The sequence below is a fragment of the Chiloscyllium plagiosum genome, chromosome 10, assembly GCF_004010195.1.
Source record: "Chiloscyllium plagiosum isolate BGI_BamShark_2017 chromosome 10, ASM401019v2, whole genome shotgun sequence".
Classification (NCBI taxonomy): domain Eukaryota; kingdom Metazoa; phylum Chordata; class Chondrichthyes; order Orectolobiformes; family Hemiscylliidae; genus Chiloscyllium; species Chiloscyllium plagiosum.
In genome coordinates this window covers 34,845,537-34,872,835 of record NC_057719.1, presented here as the reverse complement: position 1 = coordinate 34,872,835, position 27,299 = coordinate 34,845,537, and the positions used below count along the sequence as shown (strand labels likewise).

The window sequence follows — 27,299 nt, the reverse complement described above, 5'->3', positions numbered from 1 at the left end:
TTGCATGCAGGATTCCAATTGTGGCATAACCAATGTCTTGTACAGCTGCAACATGACTTCCCAATTCCTATGCTCAGTGCACTTACCAATAAAGGCAAACGTACCAAACTGTCCTATCAATCTGCAACTTCACTTTTTCAAAGAACTATGAACCTGCACTCCAAGGTCTCTTTGTTCAGTGACACTCCCCAGGACCTTATGATTAAGTGTATAAATCCCGATCTGATTTGCCTTTTCAAAATGCAGCACCTAACATTTATCTAATTTAAATTCTCTCTGCCTTGGCCCATTGGCCCATCTGATCAAGATGCTATTGTACTCTGAGGTAACCTTCATCATTTTCCACTACACCTCCAATTTTGGTGTCATGTGCAAACTCACTAACCATACCTACTATGTTCATGTCCAAATCGTTTTTATAAATGACGAAAAGCAGTGGATCCAGCACCGGTCCTAATCGCACACCACTGGTCACAGGCCTGCAGTCTGAAAAGCAACTATCCAAAATCGCCCTCTGTCTTCCATCTTTGAGCCGGTTTATATCCAATATTCCCTATATTCCGTGTGATCTAAACTTGCAGTCTACCATAAGGAACCTTGTCGAATGCCTTACTGAAGTTCATGTAGATCACATCTACCACACTACCCTCACTTATGCCTTTTTTGTTTTGAAGGTTTGTTGACTTACATTAACCTTTAAATTAGTGGCATATGTCATGGATAAATTCCTCATTTTTGTTTTCTAAACAAATGTTTCTTACTACAACAAACCATGGCATTATATAATACTTGACAAGAAATTCAAAGCCATCTGTTTTATTTCTCTCTGACCAGTAATGCTGCAAAATTTCTCGTGGATGTTCTTGAGACTGTCGATGAGTTGAACCTTGAAGATGCAATTGAACGTATCATTGATGCAGTTGAAAAACAGCCATGTAAGTAATTAGTTAAAATTGGAGCAATTACGGCCCAGAAATCTATTGTTAATCAGCTTCAAGTTGTGTGTAGTACAGTGTTCAATCTTCAGCATCAACTTTGTGAAGGGAAGAATATTCTGCTACATGCAAAAACTGTGGTAGATTTCTGTGGCATTGTTAGGAGGGATATCTGTGCCTTTGGCCCAGAGTTGTTTTTGGATTCCATGCACCTGTACTGGGATTTTACTTGTGAAAACAGGGTAGGCAAATGGTTGGATTTTAATAGTTTCCCTGCACCCACTTGGGAAATCCAGTGTTGAGGCTCTAATAACCTGCCCTAAGCCAGACCTGCTAAGTTGGTTAAGTACTAACTGGGAAGTAATGTGTGCCTGTAATGGAATGTTGGCTCTTATTTCTAGGGGGTTGGAGTATAAGGATGAGAATGTCAACTGTGCTGATGAGACTACATCTGGAGAACTGTGATCGGTTTTGGTCTCCTCATTTAAGGAAAGAACATTTCATTAGATGCAGTTCAGAGAAGGTTCACTTGGATGATCCTCGAAATGATTGGATTGTCTTATGAGCAAAGGCTAAACAGGTTGGGATTGTACTCACTGGAAATTAGAAGAATGAGAGGTGATCATTAAGTGTATAAATGATCTTGGAGCTTGACAGGATAAATGCTGAGAGGAAATTTCCCCTTGTGGGAGAGTGTACAATCAGAAAGCATAGGTCTCAGAACAAAGGGGTGTCAATTTAAGACTGAGATGGAAGGAATTTCTTCTCTTAGAAGGTTGAGAGTCTTTGGAACTCCTTGCCACAGAAATCTGTGGGGGTAGAGTCCTTGTGTATATTTAAGGCTGAAATAAATCACTTGGGGAATCATGGGTTACAGGAAAATGGCAGGAAAGTAGATTTGAGGAATTCAGATCGTTTATGATCATATTGAATGGAAGAGCAGGCTTGAGGGCTGAATGGCATTTTTAATGTTATGACATACTTTGTAGGAATTTTATCAAACTAAATTTGATACCAGGCCATATATGAAATATTAGGATAGATAAGTAAATAGTTGTCAATGAGGCACATTTTAACAAGCATCTTGAAAGAGGAGAGTAAGGAGATTAGCGTTAAGGGGGGAGCCTCAGAGTTTTGGCCCAGGCAGCTGAAGGCACAGTCACCATGATGGGTAATTAAAATCAGAAATGCACATTAAGCCAGAATTGGAGGGGTGCAGAGATCTCAAAGAAGATTATAGAGCTCAGAAGTAATGCAGCAATGGAGGGATTTACAGAATCAGATAGGAATTTCAAAACAAGCATTTCTGGATCAGGAGTCAGTGTAGGTCAGTAATTTCAGGAGTGACAGGTAAATAACTTGTTGTGAGCTTAAGTTGTGGTCATCAGCATTTTGAAGTTGTAGATTTTGCAATAGTTTACATTGGAGTTCTTTACCCAGATGATAGGGATTCATGTGTTCAATACCTGTTTAAAATCCAGAGTTAGTTGTTAAAAGTAGAAACAATTTAACACAAAGAGAACTGTTTGATTTGTGTGTTTTTACTTTTCAGTGAACTGCAACATGATAGAGCAATCAATGGTGGAGGCAGCAGTCCAGGAGTGCAGTCAGACTTGTGATGAAACTATGTAGGTCAAATTAAAGATTTATGTGTTAGATTGACCAGATATTGTGGATGGCGATCTCACTAAGTTTTCAGCTTTTATGTATGCTGATAAAAACCTTGGAAATGGCACATTTCTGCTCCTATTAAACAAAAGTCCAATATTTTTAATGTGGGGAATATCCATTCACTAATATTTTAAGATTTCCATTATCCTCAAATTTAGTTACATGTTAATTGGGGCTATAATAACCCAGTGCACACATGTAAAATTTGTTTCTTTTATCATGACTCCAGAGTTCTTTGATCTTGCTTCTCATCCTCAATCTTTCCCTAAATTCACCTCTTGACCCAGCCTTTCATTCCCAATCTCTGTTTTCACTAAAGTGTGCCTCCAGTACACATTCTAAGTGAAGATTGGTGCGAGGTCAACAATATAAATGCATCTCATGCACAATGAAGATACCCTGTCAACACCTTGTCAATAAAGACAAACTGTATGAATATCTCAATCAAATGGTTGACATAGTATCTTAAAATGTGGTGAGATTTTCCATGCACATCAGATGCCTAGCTAATGAATGGGGGAAATTGCGATACTTTTTGTCCCAGCATTAACTTCTGGCATTCATGCCAGTGTAAGAGGAAAAACGTTTCAGTGAAAAACAAAAATACAACGAACTGTTGCATGAAGGATATAAAATTAAATATCACAGATTAAGTAAATTATAAATGAATAGAAGAGGAACAGAGTACTACCTATTTTTTTTGCAAGGCCACAGCTAGTCATTACTGAAGATTTATGTTGCTTTCATCTGTTTGATCAATTATAATGGCAAAATGCGGAGGTGTATCTTTCACTAATTTAGTATTGATAATTGTTCATTTATATTGATAGAGAACACGTCTTCAACATAATTGGTGCATTTGATGTTCCTCGTTATATCTACAATTCAGAAAGGAAGAAATTTTTACCGTGAGTTTATTTGGACAATCGAACAGTTCATGATTTTGTATTTATGTGACGTATGTTGGAAATATTGTACTTTTAAGGTTCAGATTTATTATAATTTTTATGAGCTTTGTAGTGGAACTACTACATTTGATAAACCACTGGAATATTTGTCTGTAGATAACTTATCATAACTTACATTTTTCTTTCACATGTTCAGCCATTATTTCTTGAAAATGTCCTTTGCTGCCTTTGTTTGTCAAAGATTCTTAGTGTAGGTGGATTGGCTATGCTAAATTGCCCATAGTGTCAGGAATGGACAGGCTAGGTGGATTAGTCATGGGAAATGCAGGGCGACAGGTAGGGGGTCTTGGTGTGAAGTTCTTCGGAAGGTTGGTGTTATCTCGATGGGCCGAAAGGCTTCCACACTGTAGGGATTGTATGATTCTACGTATCCTGTTCACCTCCAGCTGGTCTCTTTCAGGTTACATAGGATACAAAGGTGTTGATCGTTCCTGAGATACAATATCATAGTGGCATAGTTTTGTATTTTTAAAAGGAATAAATTTGATCTTTCATTCACTGTGAAAATTAAGCATCTCAATTGCTCTTGGAACTTTGTATTTTAACTCATCACTGTCACAAAGTCTAGATTCAGCCTCCTTAATTTCAAATGCAATGAACTAACTCAACTAATAAACTGTGATGTTTTCTCTTTGTTGCATATCTCCCAGTGTAGGTTCTGATGTCTTACACCAGCATAGGAAGATAAGAATATTGTAATAGCTAATACAACCTGATACCATAAGGAAAGATATTAAACATTCATATAAGATGAAAACTTGTATGGGTAGTTTTACTGGTTGAATCCAACTCTTATGTAATCACAGAAGTGTTTTCAAAAGCAATAAATAAAGCAAACTGGTGGATAAGAATGGAATGTAAAGTATTGACATGCTAATTTGGTTCATTTATCACCAGGTGTTCCTGTGCACCAGATTTTTATTTTCCTTGTGAGTTTGGAAAATCATATGCAAAATAAATGGGTTTATTTAATGAAATGCAGTTTAAGTAAAACCTTGTTTGTGTACCGTAGTCTTGCAATGACAGATCGCAGTGCACCTTGTCTGTTTGGAACATCGCGAAACAAAGCTGAACTATTTTGTGAACGCTACACTATTATGCAACAGGTAAAGGAAAGACAAAAATAAATCTTGACCATGTTTCAAGTGGAAATCTTTTATTTCATTACTTGCCTTTTTTTTGTAATTTTGGGTTGAACATAATTTGAAAACAAATAATTTCAATGTGTACGGTCCTAGTACTTTTTGGAAGTTTATGCATGTGCAAAAAAGGATAGAGAACTACAAATAATCTTTATGTAAGTTCCAGGTTCAGTATGGCAAATTATTCTTTATCTCACTTAAAAAAAAATAGGGCCTGACTTGTCAATCTGGAATTGGCGAGAAGGAGATATAATTGGGCATGTGGCATGGACAGAAATTCAACCCTTTCTTGCTACTTCTGTAGTTAGGTGCTGGGCAATAAGGTCCATTGGCGATTTTCTCAATGCACCGGCAATTAAGGCCCTTAAGTGGTCAATTAATAGCCACTTAAGGATCACAACAAGCCACCTCCCCAATCACCTGCCACCTTTACAAGTGAGAAAGGTGGCTTGTTTCCTGTTTGGGAAGCCATGGCATTCTGATTGCCAAGTTAAGTGATTGATTATCTCCAATTGCCTCAGTCTGGTGGCAGTTGGAGGTAGAGATGGTATCAGTGAGTGGCCTGTAAAACCCCACTCCATGAAAAGAGTAAAAATCTATCTTGCCTTCTGGTTGCTGGATCTCCTAAGGACTGGCCTTGATTACCAGACTTTAGAATCCAGAATTGGCAACTGATGATTCAGGTAATCAGTGCTGAGGTCTTGATTGCCAAAAATTAACTAAGGAACCAATCAGTTGAGTTATCTCACCCATGTGAATGATGTGTTGGTTGCCATCTGACTTGCTTGGCCCCACACTTTGAAAATTTATGGGAAACATTTGACCATAGAATATATTTCAGTTAAATGTAAAATCATAATTGCAGAGTGGATTCAACTTTCTTCAGTTTTATAAAGACTTTATTGATTATTGATAACAGGATAAAATGTGACTTATTATTGTGGGAGCCACGTTTTACAGAATGACGCTATTCATTGTAGCAACATATTTTGGCCTTAAGGGTATTTGTTTTAAATCTGTTTTGTGCATATATAAACAAAGTTACTTTGACAAAGCAAGTTGTAGATATTTTAGCATTTTAATACAAATTCTGAATAGCTATACAATACCAGCATCATTTAATAACTTTGATATCTCAAAGGAATGGTTAGATTCACTATGTAGAATCATATAACCCAGAGAAACCAAAGTGGCTTATTTTGCCTATACTAATTCTTGGGGAGAGAATTGGGAAGAGTTACCGATTTCCATTTAACATAAGTTATATTTATGGAGGTGGTATCCAAATTCAGAACTTTTTTCAATTTTTGGGTATCTGCAGAATTGATAAATGAATTGTCTCATATATTAATACTTTATTTTACAGCGAACTCATAGACATGAATTATTTACACCTCCTGTGACAGGATCACATCCTGATGAGAACCGAAATAAATTTCAAGTAAGGTGCCAAATGTTTGTCAACAATTGTCTTTCAAATACAATTGTCTTTGTCAGTTGGACTATGTTACCTTCCATGGGCTAAAGGCAAACAAATTTTAAGTTTCTTAAAAATGTTTCTGTTTGTCTGTCTCTATAATTTTTCTCAATCTATTTTGCCATTTTTTTGCACATTTCTGGCATAAACAGGGTGGGAGCAACATGAAAATGGCATTGGAACATTTAATACCCCATCTTCAGTTAACCACCATCTTGGGTAGGATCCTGAGATGGGAACCAGGGAGCTTACCTTTTTCAGGTGGGAGGCCATATATAACAATATTCAGTTTAGGATTGTATGCCATAAAGAATTCACTTAACAAAGAATGCTGCTAATTTTTAAAACGTGTTTACTTTCACATGATTACCACGAACCAATGAGGCATTAGGTGGACTGACAAAACAAGTATTTTCATATTGATCCTTTCCAGCATTTATGAAGAAAACAGATATAGTAATTTGAAAAAGATGACATTATTCTGCAATTTCTGCTTCCTCAATTGATAAATTTGGGCAAGGCAATATTGATTTAGATTAATTTACAGTGTGGAAACAGGCCCTTCGGCCCAACAAGTCCACACCGACCCGCCGAAGCGCAAACCACCCATACCCCTACATTTACCCCTTATCTAACACTACGGACAATTTAACATGGCCAATTCACCTGACCTGCACATCTTTGGACTGTGGGAGGAAACTGGAGCACCCAGAGGAAACCCACGCAGACACGGGGAGAATGTGCAAACTGCACACAGTCAGTCGCCTGAGGCGGGAATTGAACCCGGGTCTCTGGCGCTGCGAGGCAGCAGTGCTGCCCACTGAGGTGCCATTTTGCAGTAAATCAAATTCAATTAATGTAAAACAAGTTTAAACTACTAGGAGAAATGGCCTTCAAGTAATTCCACAATACAGAGTAAGGAAGAAGATGTATTATATCTGTATTGTTGAGTTTTCATACTTTCTTTATTGTTTTAGCTAAAAACTATAGAAATGCTCCTTGGCAGCACATCAAAGGTTGGAGAAGTCATTGTTCTGGGGATGATAACACAACTTAAAGAGGTAAGCTTAGTAATCAAGAGTTTGTTACCTCAACTATGGCTCCAGGTTACACTGAAATACAGCAGTTTTTCTCTGCCAGTATTCTGAGAGTCAGAAAATGAACAAGGATAGGGTAGGTATGAGTGGTAAATTAATTGTGCACTTGAAAAACTGACCATTGCATTGCTTGTATAGTGAAATCTGGTATGGATGTTTCTGAATTTTACCCACATTTTCAATTTTGAATTGATGCAGTGGAACTTGGATATTTTATATGAAATAGCAATGAAGTTGCTTAAAATACTTAGTAAATAATGTGAGATCGAACTGTACAAGGTAATGGGCTCCCAGGTATTTGGCATGTATTAAGTTAACTTTCAAACTTTGCTGGTGGAAACCATGCTGTTTTCTTCAGCATCTCAAGTTGAGTGGGGTTCCTGTAGATTAATAAATAAATTAATTAATTAACCTCTGCTGGAATTTAATTAAATATCACACAACACCAGGTTATAGCCCAACAGGTTTATTTGGAAGCACTAGCTTTCAGAACGCTGCTCCTTCATTAGGTGATTGTCGTTGTCACAATCACCCAATGAAGGAGCAATCTCCGAAAGCTAATGCTTCCAATTAAACTTGTTGAACTATAACCTGGTATTGTGTGATTTTTAACTTTGTACACCCCAGTCCAACACCGGTGTCTCCAAATCACATCTGCTGGAATTGTGCATTATATGTGAGAAGTGGTTTACGTTCACACTTGTGATTCTCAGGTAAACATTCACTTCATGGATACAAAAGGTGTGATGCATTAGTGGTGGGATTGATACCTTCTAATATTGTATCCCCACCATGGGGTGGGAAAGGAGGATTTGTGATGCTGTTGCCCCTTTAACAAGGTTATGTTGTCCTTGTTTTTTTTTCAAGAGGCATCATAAAGGCAGAGGTGCTGATATTTGTCTGGAAATGGTTGCTTTGGACAATGACAGCGGAGTGGCCAGTTCTCCCAATTGAGTTTTTTTTCTAGTTTTTGTTTTAGCAAGCTGTGAAAAATGACTGGTGGAGACCTAGAGAAGCAGCTACAGTGAAAAGAGGTTCCATGCTTCAATAGAGGTCTTGTCTGAACTTTTTCTCTGACATCTCTCCTGCCTTTAAGAACCTGTGTTGGAATGTACCTTGTGCCAAGAGGAGTGTTTATGGGATGTTGCAGGAAGTGGAACAGCTTTGTTAAGTTGCGATAGAGCCGGTTGGGTTTTCAAATAAGTTATTTTAAATCCAGTTTTCTTTTATTTGTGTTTCATCCGTAGTGTTAAAATTCTGTTTTGTTTAAAACTGAATGGTTTGACAGACTGCATCACTCCTGGGAATATCCACTTTACATCTGCCTAAAAGGAATAAGTAAGGGAATGGGCTACCTTCTTAAAAGTGTTTTGAGGGGTCTGGCCTAGTCCATAACAGATTTAAGAGAAAATTCTAATATTTATCACTGTTGCTTGCCACCTTTTGTCAATGTTTTAAAATTATCAGAATCAAAATAAGGTGAATGACAAGGGTCTTTTCCCTAGGTTGAGGGAGTTCAAAATTAGAACATAAATCATTATAGTACAGTACAGGTTCTTTAGCCCTCAAAGTTACACTGACCTGTGGAACTAATCTGAAGTCCATCTATCCTACACTATTCCATTTTCATCCATATGTTTATCCAATGACCATTTAAATGCCCTTAAAGTTGGTAAGCCCACCACTGTTGCAGACAGTGTGTTCCACGCCCCTACTACTCTTGAGTAAAGAAACTACCTCTGACATTTCTCCTATGTTCATCACCCCTCAATTTAAAGCTATGTCCCCTCATGCTAGCCATCACCATCCGAGGAAAAAGGCTCTCACTGTCCACCCTATCTAACCCTCTGATTATCTTATGTCTCCATTAAGTCATCGCTCAACCTTCTTCTCTCTGACATAAACAGCCTCAAGTCTTTCAACCTTTTCTCAAAAGACCCTCATCCTAACCAGACAATATTCTAGTAAATCTCCACTGAACCCTTTGCAAAGCAAAATTTATTAGAGGGAAATATTTTAAGATGAGAAGAGAAAGATTTAAAAAGGCCACGAGAGGTAACATTTTAACACAGAGTGGTTTGTTTAGGAATAAACTGTGAGAAAATGGTGGAAGAAGGTTTAAATGTTACTTGGATAAGTTCATGAATAGGAACGGTTTGGAGGGATATGGAGGTTGCACAGGCAGATGGGACTAGTTTAGCCTGGCAACATGGTCAGTGTGGACTGGTTGGACTCCATGACTCTGTAAAGGAGTCCAATGCAACCAAAATCTGAAATGTAGCTTTTTTTCAATGTTGATAATGCTGAATGATCACTTAATTATATTTACCGTTTCAGGGAAAATTCTTTCTTGAAGATCCAACTGGAACTGTTCAACTCAATCTTAGTAAAGCAATATCCTTTTGTGTTTCACCTATGCAGTTTAAATCTTCAACTTCAACATATTGTCTAGCTATCATCATTGTTGACAGCTAACCTGAGAATGCAACTTTTAAAAAAATGGTTTTGTGATTTACACATGAAAGAAGTGAAACTATCACTGTATTCTAACAGATGAAAGGCTTAACATTAATTTTTCAATGTATAATTTCAGTTACATCACACTGCAGAGTTTTGCTATAAATTCTGTGTTACGATCGAGCCCTGCACAATGAAGGAGCATCGCTCCGAAAGCTAGTGTGCTTCCAATTAAACCTGTTGGACTCTAACCTGGTGTTGTGTGATTTTTAACTTTGTACACCCCAGTCCAACACCGGCATCTCCAATTCAGTTTAAATCTCATTCACGTGAAAAGTGAAGTATAATCTCATTCAAATGATAAATTTAAAGTAGATGTAAAGAGAGAATGAAAAACAAACGAGTGAAGGAATTCTATTTTTATAACATCTTTCATAAGATTTTTATTAAACGTTGGAGTAGTAGTTTGTGCAGTAAGACTAAATGGCACCAACTGAGGATGAATTGAAGTGATTTATGGGCGAAGAGAGGGAGGATGATACAAAATGATGATGCTCACTTGAAGATTGAGTGCAGATAAATTGGGCCAAATGTTTTGCTTCTGCATTGTGACAATTCTGTGAGACACAACTTGAAGGAACTAAGAGGAAACATTAAATGGTGTGAACCTGGAGGGTTAGTACTCTTAGAATGGTATTACAAATTTTAACGAGTATGAAAAGAAAGAAAATATATGTAAAAGACATGAAAAGCTCCATTTTTGTACTGCTCCATTTTTCAGATCAACTGCATAAAATGTTTGGCCCCAGAACCAATGGAGATCTGAAGGAACTTGCTTTTTAATTACATATTCCCTATTTTAAAAGAAATAAATTCAGTTTCTCTTTCAGATGATCAAAGCTTTGTGTTTAAAAAGTCATTTTCCACCGGAGCTTTCCATTAATGTTATATATTAAAGGGCATTTCTGTAATTTATCCTGAATTTCTTTAACCAGAAAGCACCAGTTTCATAGTGGCTTATATACAGAATCTTGCTTCGTTCTTGCGGAAGGTAATGAAGAATTTGTTTTATCTCCACAGTGCTTGCAGCAACTTTCATGTGTTTCTGTCATCAAAGGTCATTGCTTTATGAGCCTTCTCTGTTTTTCCATCCATAATAATAGGTTATTAAATTATTAATAACTATGGTGTGATGCGCTTTTAGATGTGCATCATAAATCACCTTTGTTCTTGAATTTTAATAGTTCTGCTCAAGTGATGGTCAATTTAATTGCTTTTAAAGAGGTAATTTTGAACTTTGCTGTCATTGCAGTACCACAGCCTGAACCCCAATCATGACTATTTATCAGAAAGCTATTGCAATAAAGCAAAAACTTGCACTTATATGGTATATTTTGTACCTTCAGAATATCCCAAAGTACCATCGACCAAATAAGTACTTCTAAAAGGTAGTCTCTGTTGAGTGGAAAAGTGACAGACGACTTGTGCACAGCAAGGTTCCTCAGATAGTAACTGGTGACCAAATAATCCGTTTTTTAGATTGACGGATGAATGTTGGCCAGACAAGACAGAATCTGATTATTCAGTTTGATGTATTGTTAATAAAATCTTCTTTTGTAAATTTATGATCAATATAAACTCTATAAATGGCAGTTATTATTAGAATCCTTTTCCAGGATGGTACGAAGATGGAATTTTTCATGTCAATGGGTTTGGTTTTCCACCCACTGAACCTTCCAGCATTACAAGGTAATTTTCACCATGTTGTTTTCTGATAAGTATCTGTTTCAAGGAAGTTTGCTGGCATTTGATATGAGAAGTGGCAGATGGAGTTTAATATAGATAAATGCGAAGTGCTGAATTTTGGGAAAGCAAATCTTAAGCCTAACCAATGTCCTGTACAGCTGCAACATGACCTCCCAACTCCTGTACTCAATATTCTGACCAATAAAAGAAAACATACCAAACGCCTTCTTCACTATCCTATCTACCTGCGACTCCACTTTCAAGGAGCTATGAACCTGCACTCCAAGGTCTCTTTGTTCAGCAAAACTCCCTAGGACCTTACCATTAAGTGTATAAGTCCTGCTAAGATATTTGCTTTCCCAAAATGCAGCACCTCTCATTTATCTGTATTAAAATCTATCTGCCACTTCTCAGCCCACTGGCCCATATGGTCAAGATCCTGTTGTAATCTGAGGTAACCCTCTTTGCTGTCCACTACACCTCCAATTTTGGTGTCATCTGCAAACTTACTAACTGTACCTCTTATGCTCGCATCCAAATCATTTATGTAGATGACAAAAAGTAGAGGACCCAGCATCGATCCTTGTGACACACCACTGGTCACAGGCCTCCAGTGTGAAAAACAACCCTCCACCACCACCACCACCCGCTGTCTTCTACCTTTGAGCCAGTTCTGTATCCAAATGGCTAGTTCTCCCTGTATTCCATGAGATCTAACCTTGTTAATAAGTCTCCCATGGGGAACCTTGTCGAACGCCTTGCTAAAGTCCATATAGATCACATCTACTGCTCTGTCCTCATCAATCCTCTTTGTTACTTCTTCAGAAAACTCAATCAAGTTTGTGAGACATGATTTTCCATGCACAAAGTCATGTTGACTATCCCTAATCAGTCCTTGCCTTTCCAAATACATGTACATCCTGTTCCTCAGGATTCCCTCCAACAACTTGCCCACCACCGAGGTCAGGCTCACTGGTCTATAGTTCCCTGGCTTGTCCTTACCACTCTTAAACAATGGCACCTCACATGAGACTATCGACGATACAAATATCTCAACAAGAGGCCCAGCAATCAGTTCTCTGGCTTCCCACAGAGTTCTCGGATACATCTGATCAGATCCTGGGGATTTATCCACCTTTACCCATTTCAAGACATCCAGCACTTCCTCCTCTGTAATATGGACATTTTGCAAGTTGTCACCATCTATTTCCCTACAGTCTATATCTTCTTCTGGAATATTGCATGCAATTTTGGTCTCTTTTCTATTGGAAGGATATTTTAAAGCTTGAAAGTGTTCAGAAAAATTTAACAAGGATGTTGCCAGGGTTGGAGGATTTGAGTTATAGGGACAGGTTGAATAGGCTGGGGCTTTTTTCCCTGGAACGTTAGAGGCTGAAGAGTGTGCTTATAGAGGTTCATAAAATTTAAGAGGGCGGCACGGTGGCACAGTGGTTAGCACTGCTGCCTCACAGCGCCTGAGACCCGGGTTCAGTTCCTGCCTCAGGCGACTGACTGTGTGGAGTTTGCACGTTCTCCCCGTGTCTGCGTGGGTTTCCTCCGGGTGCTCCGGTTTCCTCCCACAGTCCAAAGATGTGCAGGTCAGGTGAATTGGCCATGCTAAATTGCCCGTAGTGTTAGGTAAGGGGTAAATGTAGGGGTATGGGTAGGTTGCGTTTCAGCGGGTCGGTGTGGTCTTGTTGGGCCGAAGGGCCTGTTTCCACACTGTAATGTAATCTAAAATGAGGGGCATGGATAGAATAAATAGACAAAGTCTTTTCCCTGGGGTGGGGTAGTCCAGCAGTGGAGGGCATAGGTTTAGGGTGAGAGGAGAAAGATATAAAAGAGACCTAAGGGGCAACATTTTCACGCAGAGGGTGGTATGTGTATGGAATGAGCTGCCAGAGGAAGCGGTGGAGGCTAGTACAATTGCAACATTTAAAAGGCATCTGAATGGGTATATGAATAGGAACGGTTTGGAGGGATATGGGCCGGGTGCTGGCAGGTGGGGCTAGATTGGGTTGGGATATCTGGTCAGCAGGGAGGGTTGGACCGAAGGGTCTGTTTCCATGCTATACATCTCTGTGACTCTAATTTACTAAACTGCTTTGTGTGAATTGTTTTAAATCTATTAACTAAATTTATAAATAGTGAAAATAAACTCTAGCATTCTTCCTGTTCATAAATTGGCATTTGACAGTTTAGAAGAAATCTTATGTTAATTGGAAGTTCAAATTGCTGACGTAGGATTATGATCCTTGGTATTCATGGTTACTCAATTGCTTACACTTAAGGACCTTGAAACTTTTCATGCTTTGTCTCCTAGATCTTATTATGGCAACATTAACTTTTTTGGCGGTCCCTCTGCTACGTCAGTGAAATCTTCAACAAAATTAAAGCAATTGGAGGAAGAAAATGAAGATGCCATGTTTGTTTTTGTCTCTGATTTATGGTTGGACCAGGTGGAAGTACTTGAAAAACTTCATATGATGTTTTCAGGTAATATATTTACTGCATTCATTTAATCACACAGAACATGGAACATTACAGCGCAGTACAGGTTGTTCAGCCCTCGATGTTGCGCCAACCTGTGAAACATGATTGTAGTTTACCACATTACGTAGAATTCCACTTGTCATTGGGTGCTGAGCTTATCTAAACTTATAAAGTTGGAAATTAATCCCAATCCTGCCCTTAACCAATATTCACACAGCTTCTTTCTTCACTTTACTGTTTTTCTTGTTTGCAATGTTTTTGGAAACCTGAGTATTGGTTGCTTGGGGGGGGGGGGGGTGCAAGAAGACAGAGTTATAACCTTCCTTGAAACCAGTATGCTTGCTGACATAAAGTCTGCTGGCTTATAATGTAATAGTTTTGTTTTAATACGTATTGATTGGTTATCTCAAATTAAGAAATGGTGACAAAAGAAGTTGAATAGAAGTTTATAATTTACTTCAATTGACTGTTCCGGCATACAGTCAATTAAAATGTACAGTTTTGATATGTATACGTTTGCATTAAACATTCCTGCAGTCATGGTGTAGACCACATATAGTTACACTGTGTGCTCTGTAGGTTATTCTTCCATGCCGCCCACTTGCTTCATCTTCTGTGGCAATTTTTCCTCTGCTCCCTATGGAAACAACCAAATAAAGAATCTAATAGGTGAGATACAATTTTTTTAAGCTTTTAATTGACTTGTTTAGAACTCCAACTTGATTTTTAATTTGATCTTATCACATTTTCAGAATCTCTGAAAACACTTGCAGATATTATCTGTGAATATCCGAATATCCATAAAAAGTAAGTGCTTTAAACCTGCAATCAGCCCATTAGTAGAATGTAGTTATTCTTGTTAAAATAATGGAGGAAGCAAATCATCAAAGTATTCATCTTCAAAACATTAGTTTTGATAGATTTGATGTTTCATCCTCTAAATTTCACTTTCTTTTTGACTTCTGTAAAATTTGATAGATTTATTTGAGTTACCTTGTTCAATATTTCATCACCTGACTTCAGACTTAACAATTTATGTCCTTGTGTCAAACATTAATCACTGTGCACAAGGATGAGTACCTTAAATTCAGGAGCCAACGAAAAGGTCAGTGAGCACTGAGGTGATATGGGAATAAGCTTTTGTGTCATTTATGATATGAGAGGTGTGGTTTTAGGCTGAAATTTATGAAGGTTGTAGGATGGCAGTTCTCCAATTTAGATAATATTAGATAATATTTTGAAATGTTAAAAGTCTGGAAGTACAAAAGAAATGGATGAGAATTTTGGCATTAAATGTTATTCTGAAAGGCAATGATGTGTGAAGATATCGGGCTGGAAGTTGTTAGGCTTTCCATAAGAGATTTAGCAATGGCAACTTTGGACTTCGAAAACTCATAGTTGGTAGATTCCAGCTAAATGACTTTCAAACAAAGTATATCCCAACATCATTTTATATCACGGAAAAATTAGAATAAAGATCCTTCTTTACTATTCAGTGTAAAACATTTCATTTAATACAATGTAGAATATTTTTGCATCGTGTGACTTTTTAAAAAAAAGTCATCCTTCAAAAAATTCCGAAGATACAGTCAGTTCTACTATAATATGGTAGTTCCGTTCTCATGCAATCCCATGTTATAAGAAAATTGTGTAATAGCAGCACCATTTAAAGTAATAAGGCTGGAATAGTGTTATAACCAATACATGCTTTAAAACTTTGCACTTTAGAAACAGTGTCCTCAATTCGTCAACTGTGTTATAGCGAATTCTCGCTAATGAAACACTCATTATAGCAGAACAACCTGTATGTTTTTTCACTACGTTATGCTTGATAATAGAATCTGAATATGTTCTTTTGTTTTGCAGTAGCCGCTTTGTTTTTGTTCCCGGCCCTGACGATCCTGGTCCCGGTTCTATCTTACCCAGGTAATCACTAGTTCTTGGTGTATTCCTTCTGTTTTTAAAATTAATGGTGTCCAGTTCCATTGGACTTGGTTTCCCAACAGTACAATTCCTACTATTTCCCATTCATCAGCTTTGAGTGATGATGGGACTAAATGAAATAATTCCATTGTTATCGGTTTTTGACCTCCTAGTCATTTTAGTCAGCTCTAACCCTATGAGTCTAATATCAAATGATATGCTCACCATCATTTCTTAGTAGTATTTGACTTTTTGCTCCATGTACCTTTTAGTATTCAGGGTCATGAAAGGTATTCTAGCAATTTTACATTCTTGAAATGTTCCCAATACAAATTTTTAAGTGTGGTTTTCTATCAAAACACTAAGATTCTTCTGAATACACAAAAAATCAAAAGCACCGTTAGATTACGTAAAATTGGTTTTATAGAGAACCAATTGCAGAAACTTTTTATCGTTTTATTTTTATTTGTTTAAAGACCTCCGCTTGCTGACTATATCACAGAAGAGTTTAGCAAGAGGATTCCATTTTCTGTATTTACTACAAATCCCTGCAGGTAAATGTTCAATACAATTGATCATTTCACAGTTCACTGGCCACATTATTGAGAGCACATTCTAGTTTTCTTCAAAACAGATAAACATTATTTTCTGTGCTTATTATTGTTAGGATTCAATATTGTACACAGGAAATCATAATTTTTCGTGAAGATTTGGTCAATAAGATGTGCAGAAATTGTATTCGTTTTCCTAGCAGCAATTTGGATATTCCAAACCACGTGAGTAACTGTTAATTAGTTTTCGGATTTTTATACAAAATACATGTATTTATGTTCTGGTTCAGTGTTATCAGCCATTACTGTTGGATGACATTGTGATTCTGCCATGATTCAGAGTGTCACTTTCCTTGTTTTATTTCTTCCCAGAGTATGCTGGCATACTCAAATGTTCTATTTGTTGCCAATTTTAAAAAAACATGTTCATAGGATGTGGGCTTTGCTGGCTAGGCCAGCATTTATTGTCCATCTCTAAATGTGATGGAGAATGTGGAGGCATGGGGTTCCAGATCAAGAGGTCATGGTCTTCAGGTATGTGGGAGGCAATTTTAGACTGGGATGTAAAGAATTTTCTTCACACTGTGGTGAACCCATGAAGACTGAAAGCAAAGTAACTGAATATATTTAAAAAAGAAATAACAGATTACCAGAAGCTAAAGGTGTAAAGGGGTATGGAGAAAGAGCAGGAGTACAGTGTAGAGGTAAAGGATCAGCCTTGACGTATTGAATGGCAGACCAGGTTCAATGGGCCGAATAGCCAGCTGATCCTCTTATTTTCTGTTTGATATTCTCATAGAACTAACCTGTAAACGTTGTAGTCTAAAAATAATAGAAATCTTGATGAATACAGATGAAGAAAATGGGGACAGGATAAATAAAATTAAAGTAGGAGGAGGCTCATGGGCAACATGAATACTATTAGAATTCATTGGGATTGAATAGTTTGGTTATGTGCTTAAGATTTTACATAATTCTCTAAAAAGCTTATACTGATGTGAACTGATAGAAAATAAATAAATCATTAATCATATGCATTCAGTAATATTTTCATTTTCTCACAGCAAACTTCTTACCTTTTTTAAAGGCCATTTGCAGCAAAGAATTCAGTTGAGGGGGGTATTAAATCTTTCCTCTACCTTTTACTGAAGAGCATGTTTAATTTTTGGGTAGTATTCTCTATGGATCAGCCAGTCTCCAGTATTGTTTTTAAAATGATCTGAAGTCAGTGAGCACTGAATAGCTATACAGCTATCAGTGACCAAGCAAAATACTGTTTCTTTCTGACATCCGTCAATCGATACATTTCCGGTAGATGTCATGGTGTAGTGGTCACTTGACATGTTACATCACATCATGTCTGGAACAGTGATTTGATGGCTCAATGATATTGCTCTGTCAAGGACACACACTAGCATATTTCTTCATAAACGTAAGCATCCTAACTATTGTGCATTAGAACCTAATGGTTAAATTTTATGTAGTAACATAATTCAAATTAAATTATCCCTTTATTGTAATCAGTTTATGGCAATCTGGGCTAAAATCCATTAAATATAAACTGTAAATAATTTACTTAATCAGAAATTGTAACATTAAAATCCTTGTCCTTAAAAGAAGCAAGGAAGTACTTTGATTATGTAAGTCTGACCTCATCAACACTTTAACAAAACTGGATTGAAAGTTTATTGCAGATATTTTCATTTGTAAATTTTACTAAAATGGTGGTACAACATTTGGTTCTAAATTTAAACCTTGAAAATTTCCAGTGCTCGTGACCAAAGTGTGTATTAAGTTCTGGGGCAATCATATGAATAAAATGTAGAGAATATCTGCAGCTTGCCTCTCCTGTGGAGGATTCATCTTTATTTCTTTCGTAGTTGTATGTCTACATGCTTTATACCCTTTTCTAATTGCCGCAGGGTGGCAGCTCCGGTGAAAATCTTTTTTTTTTTGGCTTTCCCATAAATTTTACTAAACTTGTTTGAACTGGTAGCATTTTCTTGGTTGTTGACCTTGAAATTAGCACAGGTAAACACCAAATGCCTTTCACAGAATATTTTTCTCTTTTGTGAACGCGATTTGACTTTAGGAACCATTCTATCTACAGGTCTACAGACCTCCCCACATCCCCACTGCATATTATTTATTTTTGCAAATTGCAAACTGCACCAACTGTTTTGATGTTCCGTACATTACTTAGCTACTTAAACTATTTTTAAAAAAATCTTTGACAAGAAAGCATAACAATATTATAGTAATATCTCTTTGTAAGATTAAAAAAGCCTGCTGCAGTGTCCAAGTAAGTGTTTCCTTCCTACTGTATCTCATTCATTAAAACTATTAGTCATAAACTTCCTATACATAAAATGTAACCTGATATTGGACTTTTTGTGTGTACTTTTTATCTATCTGTTCACCCTTTAACTTGCAACTTTATTTTTCAAAGCTGCATTAGTGACTCTTTACCACTTAGGTGGGAAATCTAATCTTTGGCTGTAGGCTCAACAAGAATCTTTTAGTAACTGATGAGCTAATGTGCAGTTATTTTTCCTATAAACCAGTTTTTTAAATATATATTACGTCATTGTCAAGGTTTTCTGTGATTGTAAAAGATGCGTTCACTAACATTTTTCCTTCAACTTTCTTGGTAGTTTGTCAAGACCATCATTGCACAAGGACATCTAACACCACTCCCACTGTTCGTTAGTCCAGTCTACTGGGCCTATGATTATGCTCTTTCTGTATACCCGGTACCCGACTTGATTGTGTTTGCTGACAAATACGATCCATTCAACATCGTCCATACAGATTGTATTTGCATCAATCCTGTAAGAACCACTACATCAAAGTTTTATTACATTGTAAACTGATCTAATGTAAGCAAAATAACTAATCTATATAGCTCTCTTAAAAATGTTCATGTTTCTTTCCAATAACTTTAGTGAGTTTTCAGAATTCAATGTAAAAGTGTTGTTTTAATTAATGTTTGAGCATGGTACTAATTGACTAAACTGCCTTCAGGTTCTTTCAAATTTCTCACCTGCATCTGTTGTCATTTGTAATGCACCTTTTTTCTTTTCTGCTTTTCCTTTTAATTTTTGTTTGTTACCATAAGCAGAATCTGACAATGAACATAACAACAGTGTGGTTACCTGTGGAAGAGACTGCATGTGCTGTTGGTTGTAGTGGGTGCCAGCTGAGCATGTACATCCAATTTGGTGCAGTGGCAGAAGCTATAGTATTAATTGTACATCTTTTAATAGAAATTTTACTTCTTTGTTTTAGGGCTCATTTCCTCGAAGTGGGTTCTGCTTCAAGGTATACTACCCCTCAAATAGAACTGTGGAGGACAGGTAATGGACAAACCTCTAAACTATATCTCAGGATATGTCAGGAGACAGAAATTAAATATTTGTTTAAAAGTCTCTAAGAATTCACAATTATGTCTAGATTCCTTGATATAAAAAATGTTTTTGTTAAAATTTGTTACAAAAGTGTATTAGTTTTACTTAGCATTTCAATCGATGGAGAAATTAGTTTCAACTAATTCTTATAAAGATACTGATTATATTTTTCTTCCATTTCAGTAAACTTCAGAATCTTTGATTTGCGAAATTTTAAAACTTAGAAGAGACTGGATATTGAAGACTTACATTTGCACATTAATGTCTTTTCCATTTTTGATCATTTCTTGTTTATTTGTATTTATCTATATTGGAGATTTTGTTTATAAATTAAACTTAGAATGTCTGTCTGGTTTAGTTAATAACGATCCATATTTTTTCGAAAGATTGATAATAAACTAAAATTTGTAAGTATGTCCCTTTATAAGAACTATTCTTTTTAAGTCTAGATTTATCTTATCAGAATTTATTAAACTTGTATTTTTTACATTCTGTACAATGACAGAAAACCTCTGTGACACATCTTTCAATTTATTGTTATAATATACTTCAGGTATCTTAATGTTGCCGTGATGGGAAAAGGATACTCAGAATTGTTAGCGGGGATAAATTTTTGCCCCACTTCATTTTTACCTGAGCTCATGTCCTACTGAAACTCTCATTCATTTCTTCATTACCTCGAGACAGGGATATTGCAGTTTATTCCTTATTGGTTTCCTGCATTCTACTTGGTCACCCAAAGTTGACCACTCATACATTTACTCATATGAACATGTGAATTAGGACTTGTTGTAGGTCATGTAGCCCTTTTGAACCTGCTCTGCCATTCAATAAAATCATGGCTGATTTGATTATAATCTCAATTCAAATTCCTGTCTATCCGTGATAACCTTTCACACCCTTGCTTAACAAGAATCTATCTACCTCTGACTTTAAAATGTTCAAGGACTCTGCTTCTGTTCCTTTTGGAACACTTTTCAGGGAGAGTGTTCCAAAGAGTTGCATCCCTCTAAAAATTTTTTTGGCCTCATTTCTGTTTTGAATGGGTTACCCCTGATTATTAAACAATGACCTAGTCCTAGATTCTCCCATAAGAGTAAACATCCTCTCCACATCTACCTTTTCAAGACCCTCAGGATGTTCTGTATTTCAATCAAGTTACCTCTTACTCTTCTAAACTCTAATGGATAAAAGCTTAACCTGTCCAACTTTTCCTCATAAGAAAAGTCACCTCAGAATTGCCTCAAATACATGTACATCATCCCTTAAGTGAAAGTACGGGGCTGCATAGTACTCCAGATACTGTCTCACCAGTGCTCCATATAATTGAAACGCAACCTCTCTGCTTCTGTATTCCATTCCATGTTGTGTTTATTTTATATTAACCAGTCACCCTCATTGTCACTCTGAGCATCATCCCTTTTGTCCATGTTTACAAGGCTGTAATATCAGGAGTCAAGTGGTCCTGGTGGGGAACCCACATAGAATATTAGTCAACAGATTATTCCTTTGCAAATATCACTTGATGAGAGGTCGGTTAGCTCAGTTGGGCTAGTTTGCAATGCACAGTGATGCAACCAGCACTGGTTCAATTCCTGCAATGGTTCAGGTTACCATGAATTTTCTCCCTTCTCACCCTTGCGCCTCACCTGAGGTGTGGTGACACTCGGGTTCAACTCACCACCAGTTGTGTCTGTCACTCACTCACTCACTCACTCACTCACTCACTCACTCACTCACCCACACACACACACCCAATGCTCCTCTGGGACAATGAGTAATGTTCTGTTAGCTTGCCCAATTACTTACTGTACATGCATTCTAATGTTTCATGATTCATGCACATTATACTCCCATTTGCCAGATTTTTGCCCATGCATTTAACCTATCTATATATTTTTATAGCCTCGTGTCTTCTTCACAACTTATTTTCCTAAATATTTGACATCAGAAAATTTGACAATCATATCCTCCCAACCTTCATGTAAATCATTTATATAAATTGTAAACAGTTGAGATCGCAGCACACATCCCTGTGGCACACTGCTTGTTACCTCCTGCAACTTGGAAAGGACTCATTTATGCCTATATTTCCTGTTAGTGAACGAATATGCAACTACCACACCTCTTATTTTCCACAATAACCTTTGATGTGACAGATTATTAAATACCTTCTGGAAATCTAAGTACAGTATATCTAGCAGTTCCCCTTTATCCACAGCAAGTGTTACATCCGCAAATAGATTGGTCAATTATTTCCCTTGTCGTACTAATTCTGCCTGATGACCTGAAACTTATACAATTGCCTTCCTTTAACTGTAATAATAGAACATAGCACAGTACAGGCCCTTCAGCCCTTGATGTTGTGCCGACCTTTTATCCTACGCAAATATCACACTAACCTACTTACCCTTCATTCTATTAACTTCCATATGCCTATCTAAGTATGTCCTTAATGTACCTGAAGAAGGGCTTATGCCCGAAACGTCGATTCTCCTGTTCCCTGGATGCTGCCTGACCTGCGCTTTTCCAGCAGCATATTTTCAGCTCTGATCTCCAGCATCTGCAGACCTCACTTTCTCCTTAATATACCTGACTCTACTACGACTGTTGGCAGTGCATTTCATGAACCCACCAATGTCTGTGTAATGAACATACCTCAGACATCTCCCCTAAACCTTCCTGCACTCCCCTTAAAACTATGCCCCCTCATGATAGACATTTTCACCACAGAAGAAGTCTCTGGCTATCCACTAGATCTATGCCTCTCATCATCTTAAACACCTCTATCAAGTCACCTCTCATCCTTCTTCGCTCCAATGAGAAAAGCCCTCGCTCCCTCAACCTTTCCTCATAAGACATGCCTTCCGGACCAAGCAGTATCCTGATAAAACTCCTCAGCAGCCTCTCTAAAGCTTCCATATCTTTCCTGTAATGAGATGACCAGAACTGAACAAAAAAATTCTAGCCAGGCCTCTTATAGAGCTGCAGCATAACGTCTCGGCTCTTAAGCTCAATCCCCCTGCTAATGAAAGCCAACGCACCATACACCTTCTTAACAACCCTATCATCTTGGGTCACAACTTTGAGGGATCTATGGAGATGGACTCTAAGATCTCTCTCTCTTCCTCCACATTGCCAAGAGTCCTGCCTTTAACCTGTATTCTGTAATCAAATTCAACATTCCAAAGTGAATGACTTCACACTTTTCTAGGTTGAACTCTTATAGCTTCTATCATTTTTCCTATGACTGATATTAAGCCAACTGGATTGTAGTTTCCTGCTTTGTGTCTTCCTTTTTGCTCCCTTTTGCAATTGGGACTATTTTTGAACGAAGAGAGTTTTGGAAAATTAAAACCAAATACATCAGTTATCTCGACTCTAGAGTGAAGACCCATGAGAGCCTGGACATTTTAAGCCTGCAACCCCAACAATTTACTCAGCACCGCTTCTCTGGTGATTGATTTTCCTTTGACCTCACTCCCTTCCATTTCCTGATGTATTGCTACTTCTGGGTTAATTCTTGTATCCTCTATATTGAAGGTAGATGCAAAATATCTGTTCACTGCATCTGACATTTCCTTATTGTCTAGTCTAAATTGTTATAGGACAAACAGTCTCATTGTTTTCTCATTGAAGTATCTATAGAAACTCTTCCTTTGTGATTCAATATTTCTGACTGGCTTTCTCTTGTACTCTATAATTATGTTCTTAAATTTTTTTAATCATTCTTTTGTGTTTTTAAATATGTCTTATCTTCTGATCTGCCACCTTTCTTTGCACAACAATATGCTTTTTCCTTTCTGTGGGAAAAGATCTGCCACCCTGCCTACCCATAATAGGCCCACACAGAACATAGGAAAGCAAACTTGGCCAAACTTTATCAGAAACACCCAAAATGCCTCAGCAGTGACCACACAGTCTGACAAGTGAAACCAGACAATACTCGCAGACAAGGGAATACACTTCCCAAAACACACTCTCAATACCTCGTCCCCACAGCTGTTTCAAAGCCCTGTGGGTAGTCTCAATACCAAAGCCACACAAAGAACAGGTCAGGCGGAGAGGCACCACCAAGGACCTTGCACCCAGGACAGGAACAATGGAAGCACCTTACTGTTTCAAGTTCTTCGCGACCTGCAACACATTCTTAACGATGAGCACCTCGCCAAGACCTTCCCCACACCTCCACTGCTCGCCTTTAAACAACCGCCAAACCTCTTTAAACAACCGCCAAACCTCAAACAGATCATTGTTTGTAGCAAGCTGCCTGGCTTTCAGGACAGCTCCATACAACCCTGTCACAGGAGGCGCTGCAAGACGTGCCAGAGTGTGGACATGGACACCACCATTACACGTGGGGACACCTCCCACCATGTATGTGGCAGGTACTCATGCGACTCAGCCAACGTTGTCTATCTCATATGCTGCAGGCAAGGATGCCCTGTGGCATGGTACATTGGTGAAACCGAGCAAAGGCTACAGCAACGGATGAATGGGCATCGCACAACAATCAACAGACAGAAGTGTTCCCTCCCAGTTGGGGAACACTTCAGTGGTCCAGAACATTCGACCTCGGACCTTCGGGTGACCATCCTCCACAGCGGACTTCGGGACAGGCAGCAGCGAAAAGTGGCCGAGCAGAGGCTGATAGCTCAGTTCCATACCCATAGAGAGGGCCTCAACCAGGACCTTGGGTTCATGTCACACTACAGGTGATCACCATTGCACTATACACACATAGAAACTCCTAAACACAGACACACACACATAGGTACTCACACACTCCTACAGACACACACACTACCACACTCACACATGCATCCCCTCACAGACTTAGACACTTTACACTCACACACACATATACACTCTCTCTCGCACTCACAACTCTCCACCCCAGACAGACAGACACACACACACAAACACACAAAAACCCACATGCACACATACACATATACATTTGTGGGGTGAATTTGTAATTGCAGTGTTATATTGTACTTTGCTCAAAAACTGCATGAATCCATGTAAGACTGTTAACTCATTTTATAGATTAGAATCCGTCTAAACATTATGGCACAGACCACGGCACACAGGGGGCTAACACCTTCAACATCTACATCTTATCTAGGCTGACACCAATTGTTACAGTTAACCTGAGAATGTAACTTTTTTAAAAAGTCTTGTGATTTACATATGAAACTATCATGCTCATTCTAATAGATGAGAAACTCAAACAATCAAGGTATTTTTCAATGTATAATTTCAGTTACATCACACTAAACATTTGCTATAAATTCTGTGTCTTACAATTGTGAACTCCACAACCATCTGATGAAGGAGTCGCGCTCTGAAAGCTAATGCTTCCAATTAAACTTGTTGGACTATAACCTGGTATTGTGTGATTTTTAACTTTGTTCACCCCAGTCCAACACTGGCATCTCCAAATCACCTTACTGTTTCAAAAGAGACATTCTCACCTACCTGCAAAGTGAGCTGAAATCTCCTGATCCCATCAAAAACTCATTGATACTGTCAGGATGTTACATTGTATTGACTATTACAAAGGTATCTGAGAGTGCTTGTCCAGGATTCTCTAAAGGTTGATTTGCAGATTAAGGAAGTAATTGTAATGTTGTCAGTTATCTCAAGAGGGCTGGAATATAAAAGCAGCAAAGTGCTTCTGAGACTGCAAAGCTCTAGTTAGGCCCCATTTAGAATACTGTGTCCAATTTTGAGCCTCACGCCTCAGGAAGGACATACTTGCACTGGAGCGTGTCCAGCGGAGGTTCCTGGAATGGTAGATCTAACATACGATGAATGGCTGAGGATCCTGGGATTGTATTCATTAGAGTTTAGAAGATTGAGGGGAGATTGTGGGCGGCACGGTGGCACAGTGGTTAGCACTGCTGCCTCACAGCGCCAGAGATCCGGGTTCCATTCCCGCCTCAGGTGACTGACTGTCTGGAGTTTGCACATTCTCCCCGTGTCTGCGTGGGTTTCCTCTGGGTGCTCCGGTTTCCTCCCACAGTCCAAAAATGTGCAGGTTAGGTGAATTGGCCATGCTAAATTGCCCGTAGTGTTAGGTGCAGGGGTAAATGTAGGGGAATGGGTCTGGGTGGGTTACTCTTCAGCGGGTCGGTGTGGACTTGTTGGGCTGAAGGGCCTGTTTCCACACTGTAAAGTAATCTAGATCGAATAGAAACTTACAAGATAATGCATGGCTTAGAAAGGGTGGACGCTGGAAATTTGTTTCCGTTAGGTGCGGAGACTAGGACCCGTGGGCACAACCTTAGATTTAGAATGGGTCAATTTAGAACAGAAATGAAGAGATATTTCTTCAGCCAGAGAGTGGTGGGCCTGTGGAATTCATTGCCATGGAGCACAGTGAAGGCCGGGACGTTGGGTGTCTTCGAGGCAGAGATTGATAAATTCTTGATCTCGCAAGGAATTAAGGGCTACAGGGAGAGTGTGGGTAAATGGAATTGAAATGCCCATCAGCCATGATTAAATGGTGGAATGGACTCAATGGGTTGAATGGCGTAGCTTCCACTCCTATGTCTTGTGGCTTTTGGACAATCAGGACATTCTTCCGATAACTGTTTTTCAATTATCATCATTGTAATTGGATTACTCAATTTCCAAATACATTGTATCTTTCCCCATTTTAATTAAACTAATTGTACAAGATTCCTATCAAACCTGGCTTCATCCTCAGCTTGAGGAAGAGTATTTTCCGCTACCTAGACAGACTGTCTGTGCTGTTTCAGCTTAGTCAATTTCTCTTCCGCGATATCGCCTCACTAATAAACTCTTTGTTAATTTCACTTTGAATTGTCCTTTGTGATCTATAATTTATTGGGCTAATTTCTCCTACACTTTCAATTAAAACAATCTTTATCCTTGAATGTAAAATTCAATTTTATGTTTGCTGCTACCTAGGGGCACCAAGTGGCATCACGTTCAGTCTTCCTATTCTGTGCTTGTGACATGCATTCAAAACTGCCAAACAACACGTTCTAAAACATTCTTGTCCTGCTTTGCAGATTCCCTTCATGTCCTTGCTCTTCTAATTCTATTGTATTGTGCACTCTCAATTGCAGTTGCTCCACCATTGGGGTTAGCATCTAAAATTGCCTAGGTCCAAAGCTTTAGGATATTTTCTCCACACCTCTTTGCTTCTCAACCTACTTTGTGACTTTAAGATTTTCCTTCTTTAAGACACTATATAAAACTGACTCCTGTTGTCACTTCACCTAATAACTTTTTGTGGACTTCACTGATATACTTTGTTTTACAGTGCTCCTCTGAGCCATTTTATTGGGCCATTTTATTATTCAAAGTTTGTGAGAAGATTTGTAGCTCGGGTGCTCGTTGTTGTGGTTCTGTTCGCCGAGCTGGAAGCTTTTGTTGCAAACGTTTTGTCCCCTGTCTA

General features: G+C 38.2%; 1 protein-coding gene and 1 long non-coding RNA gene across 2 annotated transcripts in view; one reads left to right on the top strand and one right to left on the bottom strand.

Moving 5' to 3' along the window:
- pole2 (polymerase (DNA directed), epsilon 2) overlaps positions 1–21,559 on the top strand; it is a 30,979-nt gene extending 9,420 nt beyond the window's left edge. The window contains exons 2-19 of the mRNA XM_043697358.1: positions 835–935; positions 2,488–2,563; positions 3,437–3,514; positions 4,587–4,680; positions 6,083–6,157; positions 7,171–7,254; positions 9,628–9,684; positions 10,750–10,798; positions 11,424–11,496; positions 13,817–13,989; positions 14,566–14,655; positions 14,739–14,793; positions 15,853–15,912; positions 16,386–16,463; positions 16,577–16,685; positions 19,115–19,291; positions 19,749–19,816; positions 20,051–21,559. Coding sequence (XP_043553293.1) covers positions 835–935; positions 2,488–2,563; positions 3,437–3,514; positions 4,587–4,680; positions 6,083–6,157; positions 7,171–7,254; positions 9,628–9,684; positions 10,750–10,798; positions 11,424–11,496; positions 13,817–13,989; positions 14,566–14,655; positions 14,739–14,793; positions 15,853–15,912; positions 16,386–16,463; positions 16,577–16,685; positions 19,115–19,291; positions 19,749–19,816; positions 20,051–20,069 — 1,516 coding nt within the window. The 3' untranslated portion in view covers positions 20,070–21,559. The remainder of the gene's footprint in view (positions 1–834; positions 936–2,487; positions 2,564–3,436; positions 3,515–4,586; positions 4,681–6,082; positions 6,158–7,170; positions 7,255–9,627; positions 9,685–10,749; positions 10,799–11,423; positions 11,497–13,816; positions 13,990–14,565; positions 14,656–14,738; positions 14,794–15,852; positions 15,913–16,385; positions 16,464–16,576; positions 16,686–19,114; positions 19,292–19,748; positions 19,817–20,050) is intronic.
- LOC122553507 overlaps positions 14,417–27,299 on the bottom strand; it is a 16,909-nt gene continuing 4,026 nt past the window's right edge. Inside the window, exon 2 of the long non-coding RNA XR_006312738.1 lies at positions 14,417–14,623. This is a non-coding gene — a long non-coding RNA (uncharacterized LOC122553507). The remainder of the gene's footprint in view (positions 14,624–27,299) is intronic.